The sequence below is a fragment of the Phaethon lepturus genome, unplaced genomic scaffold, assembly GCF_000687285.1.
Source record: "Phaethon lepturus isolate BGI_N335 unplaced genomic scaffold, ASM68728v1 scaffold4815, whole genome shotgun sequence".
NCBI classification, from domain to species: Eukaryota; Metazoa; Chordata; class Aves; order Phaethontiformes; family Phaethontidae; genus Phaethon; species Phaethon lepturus.
In genome coordinates this window covers 1-13,464 of record NW_010541045.1, presented here as the reverse complement: position 1 = coordinate 13,464, position 13,464 = coordinate 1, and the positions used below count along the sequence as shown (strand labels likewise).

The 13,464-nt window shown below is 47.2% G+C and overlaps 1 protein-coding gene across 1 annotated transcript; it reads left to right on the top strand.

The window, feature by feature from the left end:
- Positions 1-2,353: 2,353 nt before the first annotated feature.
- Positions 2,354-10,512, top strand: LOC104616150 (gamma-aminobutyric acid receptor subunit alpha-3-like; the record flags this gene model as incomplete). The annotated part of the gene is made up of 4 exons (XM_010287603.1): positions 2,354-2,518; positions 6,287-6,430; positions 8,073-8,225; positions 10,220-10,512. Coding segments are annotated over 4 exons (755 nt in total), but the record flags the coding sequence as incomplete, so codon positions are not given.
- Between the last annotated feature and the right edge of the window lie 2,952 nt (positions 10,513-13,464).

Genomic DNA, 13,464 nt, shown 5'->3' with positions numbered 1-13,464 from the left:
CAGCTGCTAGCAGGCAACAGCAAGGTGTGGTTTGCTCTGAATTCACTTTTCTTCAACAGATTTCATACTTCTCTATAAGTATCCACTGGCTTCCCCTACCAGAGGTGGAGTTAGCCTGCACTGACCCAATAAAACTGTTGTGATTAACTTGGCCAGAGTATGGAGCATTGCATCAGCCATGGTTGGGCTGTGAGCCCTTGGGACCCAACAGTGAATGGTGACTCAACAGCCAGCCCCTCAGAGCTTCAGTGCAAGTAGTCCCTATGGGGCGTACAGGGACCATGTCCTGCTGATGCTGAACAGCATGATCAGCTGTTTATCAGGACCAAACCTGTCCTGATTGTGGGAGTTGCTTTTATAGGGTTTTTTTTTTTCCCCATGAGGTAGTTCCTGGGGTACAGTGGGGTGGATGTGCCCAGTGGAGACAGGACAGTGGTACCTGGCACTGAAAAACAGCAGAAATGAGTCTGTGTTGCATTAAGGAGCAGGGAGGTACCACTGAAACACTGTGGGGCTGGGTTCAGAAGGTCTGCAGGAAACTCACTGCTTTCCTTTGCTGGCTCATACAGGAATAAGGCGTAGACTTCCCCATGGTGCGATCTGCTCTGCAGCACTCTGACCCCGGTGACCACTGCAGAGGGGTCAGATGCCTCACCTCCCAGACATTCCCAAAGACTGGGTTAACGGGGCTTTAAAGCCCTGCTGTGGGTACTGCCGGGGCTCCAGGTCACGCAGGAGGGTTTTGGTCACCCAGCCCTGCCCCATCGAAGTTAACGGCAGCTTCCAGCTCTGCTCCTCCGCTTCTTGAGCCTGTCCCTCGCGGGGATGCCAGCTTTCCTAGACCCTCTAAAAGAAGCAAATGAGGCTGGACATGGGTCTGAAATCATGAGGTTCATTTCCTCACCTGGCAGAGCAAAATTCACAGCTGGCGGAGAGTTTCCAGCGCAGGTTCCGACAGGGAGCAGCTGTGCAGGAATTTGCAGCTCCTCCATCTCTCACTTGCGCTGGTGCCCACCTGTCAAGGCACCGTCTGCCGCCTGCAGCCACCGTTGCTGCAGCCTTGGAGACCCCCTGCCACCTCCAGGCCACGGTGTTTCGCCCACAGGGGGTTTTAGAGCGATTTGTGAAGTGCTTAGTTTTGTCCACCGAATTTTTTTATGCCAAGTTTAAAAAACAGTCCTCTTTTTTTTTTTTTTTGTAGAATCATTTAAGGTTTTTCCACCTGAAAGAAACAACTTTTCTTTTTCTTTTCTTTCTTTTTTTTACTTCTTTGCTTTTAGCAAACAAAATCTGAACCCTTCACTTTTTTCAGGGTTTGTTTTGCATTTGACTAAGTTTTAATATTTTCTCTGAAGAATAACTTACCTGAACGTTTTTCCAGCTGAAGGAAAATATCTCAATAGAAGCTTTCCACTGTGCTTCTTGACCTGAATTTTCCACAAGCCACAAGCCTTAGGTCTGTGAGTTTGCCCTTTGCATCCCTCTGTTGCTCCTGTCATGGTTTGTTATTTTGCTGAGCCATCAGAAGTGGGTCTTTTTTTCTACAAATGGTTCCTTCAGAGAAGATTGTATTAGATGTCTCCTGGGAAGCCATCTGTCCTGACTCCCCTTCCTAGGCTGCAGGCTTTGCAATACTTCAGGAAGGAACAGGAGCTTAGAGCTGCCTTTTTTAGAGCCTTTTATAACGGATCCTTTTATTCCTGGCCTCATGTTCTGCAGCACACTGCTTTTATGGTTGTGCCTTCCTCACAAAACCACTTCCTGGCAAGGTATCCTACCGGGATTTGGTGGATGTGTAAAGCACACCAGTTGTCCTGCACCCCACCAAACAGCCCCAGGACACACAGTTCTGCATCTGCCCACAGCATCCTCTGCAGTGCCACCAGTGAGGGAGGAGCAGGCGGAGTTGGGATGAGGTGCCCCACATGCTCCCTGGTGCAACACCTGTGACTTCATGGCTCTGACTGACTTTGTTCGGCAAGCCCAGTAGTGCTGTGGCTTTCTGACTGAACAATCTGCCAGCCCTCAGCTCCTTCCAGACCATAGGGAAGAACAGGCCATGTTCCGTGGAAGCTCCTTCCCTCTGCTTTCCAGCATGGTCCATGGGATGTCCTCTGGCCCCAGGCATTAATGAGTTCTTTGTGCACTGAGCAAACAGAAGTCCTGGGCTTCAACAGATTTTCTGATTGCACTGAGTGGATAAAGATGAACTCAGTCAATACGGTTGAGTTTATACAATGGGAAAGGTGGCCAGATCTGTGTGCCTGCTGTTCTCTCCACAGCCGATGGCCTTCTGCCCGGAGACAGAGGTTAGTGACCACATTGTGGCCTTTGTCGCCTTTGATGGATGCAGGGCAAAGATGCCGTGGCAGAAGGGCCAGGTGGGAGTCTCCGCAGCCATGTGTTTCTGATCATCCCTTTGTTTTCTCTTGTAGGCTAACGATTCATGCAGAGTGCCCCATGCACCTGGAGGACTTCCCAATGGATGTGCATGCTTGCCCACTGAAATTTGGGAGCTGTAAGTACCCTGATCAGCCTCTGCAAGGAGGTGGGTACAGAGCTAAAGAACAGTCCTTTGTGTGCCTAGTGTTTTCCGTATTTTAGTAACAGTATTATTTTGTTGCTATTGATAATGTGAACAATGTGTGTTTCTGGTGTCTCATACATGCAATTCCTACCATGATCAGAAATGGGCAGCAAGCAAATCTGTGGTCAGTTTAGGCTCACAGGATGGGTTAGACACCTGTGGTTTTGCTATAAGTTTATTAGGGAAGTGGGAAGAGCAGCTTCCCGTTGCCCTCCCTGCCTTTGTTGAGCAGTGCTGCTTCAGCACTGCCTCAGCTGGACCGGCGTTGGTGGAAACCTCAGAGATGCTTTTACTTCACCAAGGTGATCCTGGAGGAACTTCCTTCCTCCTTGGGAAGACAGCAGTGGTGTCTGCTGCTAGGTGTCCTGTCCAGCCTCCCTACATCACTCTTGCCAGTGTGGGGAGAGCCTGAAATCTCTGGTTGCTCTGGCTGTATGCTTCAATGGAGCTTACAAATCCCTTGCTCCTCTTCAGTCTGTCAGGCAGGCTGCTCTCAAGTAAAAGGCTGGGAAACTTTGGGAATCTCCAGTCCTAGCACCTAAGCGTCCTGGTTTAGGGAAGATTTGCAGGCTGCTGGTGAGCTGAAAGCTGCTCCCAGCTTCCCAGGCTTGCAGCTGCTCATCTGCCTGGGTTTCCCATACCCAGCCTAGGAACAAGTTCTGTCTTCTCTCCCATATGCAAGTTAATTAAATTTCTTTTGATTTTGTTCCTAAAGTGAGGGGGAACCAAATTCCAAGCCACAGGTTCACCATAATGTGGAAATAAATCTCCTAGTCCCGCTCTGCCTGGAGTATCCTCCAGGTCCGACGAACTGACCACCACTCTCAGACAACATTTGCGTTAGATGGAAGAGTTACTCACCTCCAACTAAAGAATGAGCCCCCACCAGTAAGTCCCCTTTTGGACTCGAAGAAAACAGAGAAATCACAACCTTTCTAAACCAATACTTCCTTCCTGTAGCCATTTGGGAGTTAACAAGGGAGAAAGCTGAAGTTTGATTGACACCAGAAGAAATCATGTTTATCATGTGCATCTGCTCCTCTGCCTCATGACAAAATGCATCTATGAAACTGGATTATTCAGAACTACTAAAATAAAGTTATTTCCTAGGCAGCACCTAATTAAATGCAAAACTTATTGCCACCAGACATCAGTAAGGCCAGTAAGTAAAATAGCAAGCCGTAGAGAAAGATGAATTATTAATGTTAATTGAACTTGTGAGAAGGGATATAAAATCTCATACCTCAGGCCTAAACTCTGGGATTATTAGAAGACTTGCAGGAAGGCAGATTACTCCACATCTAATTGCTTATAATGTTTCTTGGTGAGGAAAAGAGATTAATGTGCATATTTCTGTTGGAACACCCTTTGGGGTTCTTCTGGGTATTTTTACTCATTTGGCATCTGAATGATGAGAGTTTTGACACAAGCAGCTCAGAGAGCTGCCCCTAATTAACATTAGTACAGCTCTTTCTAAAGCACCCATCCACATAGTATCTGAGCTAACCTCTCCTATGTTGGAGTAGGATTAAACTAGTGTTTGCACCAAAAAGCTGTCAATACCTGGAAGCTGCTCATTTGCAAAACGCTTAGAGTGGGTCAGATTTGTAAGTAGAACAACAATGCCAGAGCCAGACACATGCTGTTCAAAGGACAGCTGAATTTGCCTCAGTGATCACCTTCTAGTGGTCTCCACAGCCTGAATGGCTCATCAGTGGCTTCCACTCTCTGTGCCACCATGGCAGCCACCCAAAAAGGGAAGGCAGAGAGCTTGCAGGAGAAGTAAGGGCATCAGGCATTCAGATAGATAGCTTCAACTGCCCACCTGCATCATTCCTTGGACCAAGTGCAGGGAAGGTGATGACTTTACCTATCACCATGCTCCCTAGAGGATGGATGTATGCAGCAGAGAACAACTGTTTCTAAGCCAGTCATAGGGCATTTGTACAGCAGCTGCCTGAGATTAGGCTAGCAGAAGATGTTGCTGAAGTTACCAGCTCCACTAAATGTCAAAGAGCTGTCCTTGTTTGAATTAGACTAAACTGCACTGCAAGTGAGGCATTGAGCAGAACCAAAACAGCTTCATGGCATTTAATATGTTCCAAGCATCCATACCATGCCTGTGTGACACCAGATACACTTCTGTCCCAGACGAACAGGTATGTAGGCAGCTGCGTTTTCAGGGATAATGGCAGTGAAACTGTGGGCAAGCTTCCTTTGTAGACTGAGAGTGGCAGCGGGTGAACCATAACTGCTAGAGCGGAAGGTGCTGCCCCTCAGGCAGAAGACCATTGGCAGAGCTGTACAAAGCTAAGCCTGAAGGAGGATGGTGGTCTTCGGAAGCATGTTGAGAGCTGGAAGGAGGGGTTGGAAAAGCAGAGTGTTGCACATTGGATGGGAGGTGCCAGCGTCAGAAGTGCTTAGGCAGCACACTGACATGCTGAGAAACATTGGCTGATCATCAAAACCCCTCCCCCCACTTTGCACAGCACCTACTTAGTATTTCACAGGTTTGCCAAAACCTACAGTGCAGGCATAACAGCGGTTGTTTTAAAAAGATCAGAGAAATCTGGTTGTCTCGGGACACAATCTTCCACAAAGCTGAGACATCTCTGTAGTAGACCTGACCCATTGCTTGACCTGACCCCAGCCAAAGAATTCCTTAACATCTTAATAGGAGAAGCTGGTGGTAAAAATTAATTAAAAACTTGTTTTAGTGAGCTTTGTTCTTGCCTAAAAAAATGGTGCAGATTGGGCACGGACAGGAAGCTTGGGCATTATGGGGACAAGTAGCTCCTAGTAGAGTCTGGAGAGACTCCATTTCTGGATACCAGAAATTGATACCAATTCTGGCAAAACCAAGAGCATGCGGGCACTGTTGGGAAAGGGGGTGGCTATGAGGACAAGCAGCAGTTTGGTCACAAAGGCTTGTGAAGGTAATGATGTGTGTGGTAGAGAGAGGTGTTTGCATATGGGGAGTTGGGCTGGTGGGGTAGGGAGGGGAACTTGGAACGCCCTGGAAGGATGCCCTGGCCCTGAGCCCCACACAGTCCCTGCTGTTTCTCTTGCAATGTGCGGGCAGGCTTTTCTCAGCACTGCCCTCCCTTGCTGCCTGGCGCATTGGCCTGGAGGCTGGCAAACACAGGGTCATGCAGGGGAAAAAGCATCTTCGTGGGCGGGCCCACCACCTCCAAAGCTGAGAGGCTTGGAGAAGGTTGCTTCTGAGTGAGGGTAAACATTTTTAACTTTTCCTCCTTAACCTAAAATTCAACCCCATTTGTGTTTAGCCTTTCTTGCCAGCTGCTGCCAGCATGGCCGTCCGGGTCCCTGGCACGGCAGGGCTGTGGCCATCCTGCTGCCCCAGCAGCCTGCTGGTCTGGACACCTTCCTACCTTGTCTCTGCTGGGAGCCAGCCCTTGCAGAGTCAGCACATCAAGAGGACAGTGCGTCTCTCAACAGCAGTGCTCTGCCCCTCTTCCAGCTCCCTTCCAAAAACCCCAGCTCCCTTTTGCTCCTCTGATTTAACAGTTGCTGAACTGGCTTGGTCTCTGGCCGTGCTTGGCCGTGCTTGGCCATGTGGCTCTGAGGAATGCACAGCAGGGATTAGTTTGGCTACAGGCTAATTTTGGTATATAATTTTTGGTAATAATTTTTGGTTCAGGAAGAAGTACAAACCTCATTCTTCTTTCTCCTCTGCAGATGCCTACACAAAGACAGAGGTGATCTACACATGGACACTGGGGAAGGATAAATCAGTGGAAGTAGCGAAGGGTGGATCTCGCCTGAACCAGTATGACCTGCTGGGCCATGTTGTTGGGACAGAGATGGTTCGATCCAGCACAGGTACTTGTGGGACCATGATGTGATGCAGGGACTGAGTGCACTGTCAGACAGATGGGCCCGTGGGCTTTGAATGCCACGATTTGGCATAATTATAGAGGCAGTACCTGTGGGCGGTGAGCACCACAGTACTTCCCAGGCCATGTGCTGTTGGAGAATATGGCTGGGTACATCTGGAGCAGTCACCAAGAGGCAGTAAAGGGTTTAGCTTTTAGTGGTTCCCACTGAAAGAGCCTTATTGCCCATACCCTCTAGAAAACTGATTTCAAGCATCTAAAAATGATCTTTTGTGTGGAAAATTTGCCTCACCTTGTCCAGCTGGTTCTTGCTACTGTGGGTTCATTTGTCTTGGATCCCTTTCCAGTCCCTCAGGAGAGCACTGAGGGCAGGAAAGGCGAATGCAACATAACGTTCAGTATGATTTTCACTGCATCTGCTTACACAAATATTATCATAGCTAATAGAAGATTATAAAAAACAAATGTTTCCTCTGATTAATGACCAATATTAATCATCTTTCTCTTCCATCTGCTGCTCCTCCCTTCCCCTCTGAATTCAGGTACTGATAGCTTCTGTTATCTCGTGTGTGTGTCTCATATTTTTTTTTTCTTTTTTTTTTTTTTCCTTCTGTATGCACCAGTAGTTCTCTCATTTGAGAATATTTCCCCTATGGTGCACTTGATTTTAATAGTGTCTGTCTGTAACAACTCGTATCACCTCCCTTGGGGAAATGTGGGGAGTCCAGGGAACTAAATGTCATAATATCTGGCCCATCTCTCTACTTAGGTTGTAGTAAAATGTACGGATGAATAACCTGAAGTGGCAAGAAAGCTGCTAAAGGTTCCTGTGTGTAATGATTTAGCAGAGCCACGCTCACAACAAAAAGGCACAATAATCTAACAAAATATCCACAGGAGGAATAGGGCATTGAGGGAAAATAGGGTCAGCTGCTTCTTTGGTTTACAGCCCAGATCTTTAACGACAGAACTTGCCCTGATTTTTGAGATGGTTACAGTGAGGAAAGATGGAATATTTTCAGAATTGTCATTGAAAATAAAATCCTTTGTCCTGAAATCCTACTGAAGTACTGTTAGGGTTTCTCCAGGCTTAAGGGATCTTACCCACAACGTGGCTCCCTGGGCTGGAGCAGAAAAGGGATGGGAGCCTGATAGGGAGGGACCCCCAAGAGGTGTCTTGTGCCTGGGGTGAAACAAGGAAAGCCCATTGCCCAGTTGTTTATTGGCATTGATTTGCTTTTGTCCCTCAACCGTTTTGTAGTGAATTAAAGAAGTCTCCAAAGAAGTGTTTTGAAAGAACAAGTGCTATGTGGAAGTCACCCAGGCTACACTGGGACTCGCGCCTGGTGTGGCACAGCATCTGCATGTGGATGCGCGGGACATGCACGTGTGCTGACAGCATGCTCCCGCGTGCACCCCTCCGCACGGCTGTGGAGTGGCCGGCAGTACTGTAAGATCCCGGGGTGTGCCAGCCAGTGACAATGGGAAACACACGCTGCAGTTACATCTAAGAACGTGGAAGTTTGTTCAGGACAGATCTTTAGTGGTTTAGAGAAGGATTGGGGGTCACCTGGCCCCATCCTGGAAGGTGCCAGCAGCTCAGCATCTCTAACCGGCTGTCTCTGCAGGGGAGTATGTCGTCATGACCACACACTTCCACCTCAAGAGGAAGATTGGGTACTTTGTGATCCAGACCTACCTACCCTGCATTATGACGGTCATCCTGTCCCAGGTTTCTTTCTGGCTTAACAGGGAGTCCGTTCCTGCCCGAACGGTTTTTGGTGAGTTTTTGGTGATGCATGGGGGCATCCTCTCAGGTGGGAGGAGAGAAGCACCACAAATGAGGGGAAATAGATTGAGCATCAGAGCTGGTCTTCTCCAGGCCTTGACCAGCATCAGTGAAGCTGCCGGCCGTTTCGCAGAATAGCTCTCAGTGTCTTCCCAGTGTCCCTGCTTCCACTGAATCACTGCAAAAATACTCCTGTCCATGTTTCTGCTGCAAGCCAAGCCATAAATATTAACAGTAATCAAGGTATTGATCACCTAATTATATGCATTTGGCTACGTCTGCTTATCTGTATTGGCTTTTCAGTTGAGAAGAGGATATGTACATGGGGAGGCATTTAAAGCTCTACCTTTGAAATTGCTAATGTGCCCCTAGTCAGAGCTCCACATAACAAGTTCCTGGGCCAAGGCAGTGTAATTGCATGGTAAATATATTGTTATTATTTTCTTCAGCTGGTTTCAGATCCTCTCTCCGAGGCAAAGTGTCAGACTGGCATTGCACGTACATTAATAGCTTTTACAAACATTTAATAACAGAATTGCTTTGTGCTTTCCTGACAAAACCTTTAGTTCAGGATCTACACACACTCTCGCAGACCGGGTGTGATGCTGCAGGATTGTATTTCCTGGAAATAACAGTGCCCAGCAGATACCACTAAACAGAGTATATTGAACAAAAGTCACCAAGCAGAGAGGGGATATGGTACCACCTGCTCGTGTTTTTGAATAATACAGAAGGTGGTGTGGTTTCAAAGATTATGAAGCATTTTCTCTGTAGCAAGAGTCGTGATAGAAATACTCCCACAAACCCAACAAGGCCAATGTCCTCCTTTCTGGACCCTCTCCACAGGCCTTCACTGAGGGTATTTGATTCCCTCCTGTGTTATCCCGATATTTGCAATTAGACAAGTTTCCTTGAGTAGCAGCTCAGATTGAGCAGGAAAGAGCTGACTGAAAAATTAAAACCTACCTTTGTGAAAAATGTCTTTGCTCCCAAATTGCCTTGCTTTCCTATTAAGAAAATAATGAGAACTCCAATTGTTTATTCCTTTTTTTTGCCCCTCAGAAAGTATTGTCAACAGTATTATTGAAACTCTTCAATTACCAGCAGTATGGCCTAAGGGAAGTGAAAATTAGTCAATATTTTTTTTAATGTTTTTAATGCATTTTTAATTGAAAAGCACATTATTGGGGAAAATGGATAGCAATGGTTGCTTGCTTTAATGAAAAAAGCTTTAGAAGACATTTTGCAACAGATAATGTTTTTAAGATAAATCATAGTGACACTCATTCTGGCAGCTGGCGCCGGCAGGACTCAGGATCCCAGGTGTCCATCCATGCGGGTCGCAAGACACTATTTCCAAAATGTTGAGAGAACCGCATTGGATGAGTGACCTGTTTCTGGTCCTCCATGAAGTTCCCAACCATCTAGCTGTCCTTTTTACTGTTATTTTATTATTTTTATTTCATTGCAAAAAAAAAGTAACCAGAGGCTTCTGCATGGCATATTCTACATGAGAAAGCTGGGTCTAGCATCAAGCAACTTCTCCTACTAGCAGACAAGGAATTGAATGTGGGTGCCTGCCTATGAGCTAGGACTCTTTTATAGTGAGCAGAGGTCTAGTCAATGGAGTTTGGGGAAGACTAATCTCATCCTAATGCAGATGTTTCCCACTGATTATATGAATTGGGCATATTCAAAACTGAACCAGAGAAGGCCCTGAGCAACCTGAAGTTGGCCCTGATTTGAGCAGGGGTTGGAGAAGCGGACTTCCCTTCCAACCTGAACTGCTTCATTATTCTATGAATTGCAGGTATACTTGTGCTGAGTAAGACTCCCTTAATTACAGTGGGGGTGTGGGACACATGGCTTAGAGGATGGCTCCTAAATTTACATGATGGAAATGCCAACTGTGTGGTTTGAGGATAAATTGGGTGGGTACAAGTGTATGGTCTCACACCATCCTTATCTCCTGCTGTGTTTCCACAGGTGTCACCACTGTCCTCACCATGACCACACTAAGCATCAGCGCAAGAAACTCATTACCTAAAGTGGCGTACGCGACGGCCATGGACTGGTTCATAGCCGTCTGTTACGCCTTTGTGTTTTCTGCGCTGATTGAATTTGCCACCGTCAACTACTTCACCAAGCGCAGCTGGGCTTGGGATGGCAAGAAGGTGCTGGAGGCCCAAGAGATGAAGGTCAGCCCTGTGGCCAAGGACAGGGAGGAGTGGGTGGTAAAGAAACGCTGCACGAGAGAGCTGCGCTGGGGCCAGGAGTGGGTAACATGCAGCCCCACAGCACTCTGGAGGCTGGATGCTACTTACTGGGGTCCCCAGCTCAGGTCTCGACTGGGGCGGTTCTTGAGGGTAGAGGGAGGAAGGGCTTGGAGAACTGGTCGCTGTGCTTAGCTGGAGAAAAACACCCAGGCATGACTGTCACTTTTCCCTCTGTCCTTCTGCATGACCATTTGCTAGTGGAAACATGAATGCGTGCATGTTTTGGTCTTGCTCTGCCAGTGGTCTCCTCTCTCCTTTCTTCTCCCTCCAACCCACAAATGCTCTGCTCCATGTTGCTAGCATGCCACACAAACCCGAATATGCCACAGGATGCCAGTCTCACCAGTGGAGACGGTCCCACTCTGCTGTGTCCCCTGTGGCTAGTATCCCCAACAGTAGGTCTCCCCTGGCACAGGCAAGCATGGTACAGTGATGGGGAGGTCTAATGCTTGTGCTGTTGCGCACAGCTGCCGGTAGCTGCTGCTTTATAAGCTGGGGCCAAGAGGGTGGGTGGGAAGCAAGCAATCAGAAATGGCAACTGGCAGTAAATTAGTGCCTGGCATCACCCACGTTTTCCCTTCTCACTTGGAATCAGTCTTTCTGGCAGCTTCCTTCCTGACAGCCACCGTTAACCCTGCTCGTGCCCCCTCCCTCCTAACTGATTTAATCTCAGCTGTGCAGAGAAATCACTTACTGTAGCATGCTACTCCTTGTTGATATTTATTGAATCAATTTGAAAATCAGCTTTGTCCTTGTTCTTGGTTCTGGAGCCTTTATATTTTACTTCTTTGCATTTCAATGTGTTGTTTAAAATTGTTGTGGGGCTGTATGCAAATACCTGGCAGAACTGAAGTAACTTTTGGGAAGACAACAGCCAGTTATCTCTCTGGTATGAAGGTCAAAGCGGGAGAACAGAGGCCTTATGGAGAATCACAGCCGTCACTGGGTGTTGAATGTCTCTCTCTTGTGTTTCTTGGACTTTATCTGTTTGCTTTTGCAGCTGTGGTCTGAGCAGCAGACTCATGGCAGAAGGGCTCCAGAGGAGACCAGTTGTTGGTCTTCCACTTCCATCATGAACAATAATGCTAATCTGTCCTCTGGAGATGAGAGAAGCCTTTCCTGTGTCATTGGCATGAGTGAAGGATCAGAACAGGTCCTCAAAGCAGCCGTGTTTCTTTCAGGGATGGACAAATCAGCACGAAGTCAGGATTCACACAGTCTTGGGCAATGAACTGGGCACAGATGAAAAAGCAGCAAAAGCTCAAAAGCTTCAGTTATGGAAGAAGCATGCTCCTTAATGTATTCATTGACCCAGCACTGCAAGCCTAACAGTGCTGAAACAATAGTGTATGAGCATGCAGAATGTTTGTGCACGCAGTAATCAAACAAGAAAACAAAGCAGGACCAGGAATGTTTCAGAGGGAGTGCTTTTTGAGAGTTTGCTGCAATTGGTATGAGGCTGGAGAATTGGGAAGGACTCCAAATTTCAGGATGCTTTTTCAAACCAACCCTGATCTTTATCTTAGAAGGCTAATCCACTCCTGGTCTCTGCAGCTCAGAGAGCTCCCTGAAGAGTGGTGGGCTTTCAGGGACATTGGGAATATGATGTATCACCATATTTGCTTTTCATAGAATCATAGAATGGTTTGGGTTGTAAGGGACCTTTAAAATCATTTAGTTCCCCCAGATGGGAACTAGATCAACCCCCCTGCAATGGACAAGGATACCTTCCACTAGACCAGGTTGCTCAAAGCCCCATCCAACCTGTCCTTAAACACTTCCAGGGATGGGGCATCCACAGCTTCTCTGGGCATCCTTGTTCCAGTGCTTCACCACCTTCATAGTGAAGAATTTCTTCCTTAAATCTAATATAAATCTACCTTCTTTCAGTTTAAAGCCATTACCCCATGTCCTATCACGACATGCCCTTGTAAAAAGTCCCTCTCCAGATTTCTTGTAGGCCCCCTTCAGCAAGGCTATAAAGGTTTCCCCGGAGCCTTCTCTTCTCCAGGCTGAACAACCCCAACTCTCTCAGTCTTTCAGTGAGTCAGTGAGACTGACTGGTATGTAGTTCCCCGGGTCTTCCTTTTTTCCCTTTTTAAAAATGGGTGTGATGTTTCCCCCTTTCTAGTCAGTTAGAACTTCACCAGACTGCCACAACGTCTCAAATATGATGGATAGTGGCTTAGTAACTTCATCCACCAGTTCCCTCAGGACCCATGGATGCATCTTATCAGATCCCGTGGACTTGTGCACCTTCAGGTTCCTTAGATGGTCTCAAACCAGATCTTCTCCTACAGTGGGCAGTTCTTTATTCTCCCAGTCCTCTGCCTTTGCCTTCTGCAACTTGGTCAGTGTGGCTCGAGCGCTTGCCAGTGAAGATTGAGACAAAAAAGTCCTTGAGTACCTCAGCCTTCTTCATCTTTATTCCACTGAATATTTCCAAGCAATGAATTTGCTACGCAATGAAGGTGCCTCATTGGCTCAGTTTCAGCCTTTAATTAGCATTTCTAGAAACAATTGACAAGCTAGGTGGTTGAAACCGCAAAAGAAAGAGGAGGCAGAAGAATACTATTGGCATTTTAAAGTGTTTGCACCAGGAGTAAAACTACCAGTGACAAGCCCAAGCTGAGCCCCGGTCTCTGGAGAGCCTTCCCCCAAGCCAAAAAGAATGCTCTTTATTGATGTGATGGCAAGGATCCTCACTCCAGGTTTGATTGTTTCCTTGCATGAACATGAAAAAAATCAATAAGCATCAGCCCTTCCCTCACCTCAAATGTAGGCAGCAGCAATGCTTCCCATCCCATTTGAAATAACTACCTTGCAAAAGCTGCTGGTTGCTGACAGGCACTCCCAGCGTATTCAGTCTCTCAGGGCTGGTTCTATTCTTTTTTTCTACCTTTCAGCCAACCCATCAGTTTAGATGGGAACATTGTCTCCAAGGACGAGGACAAG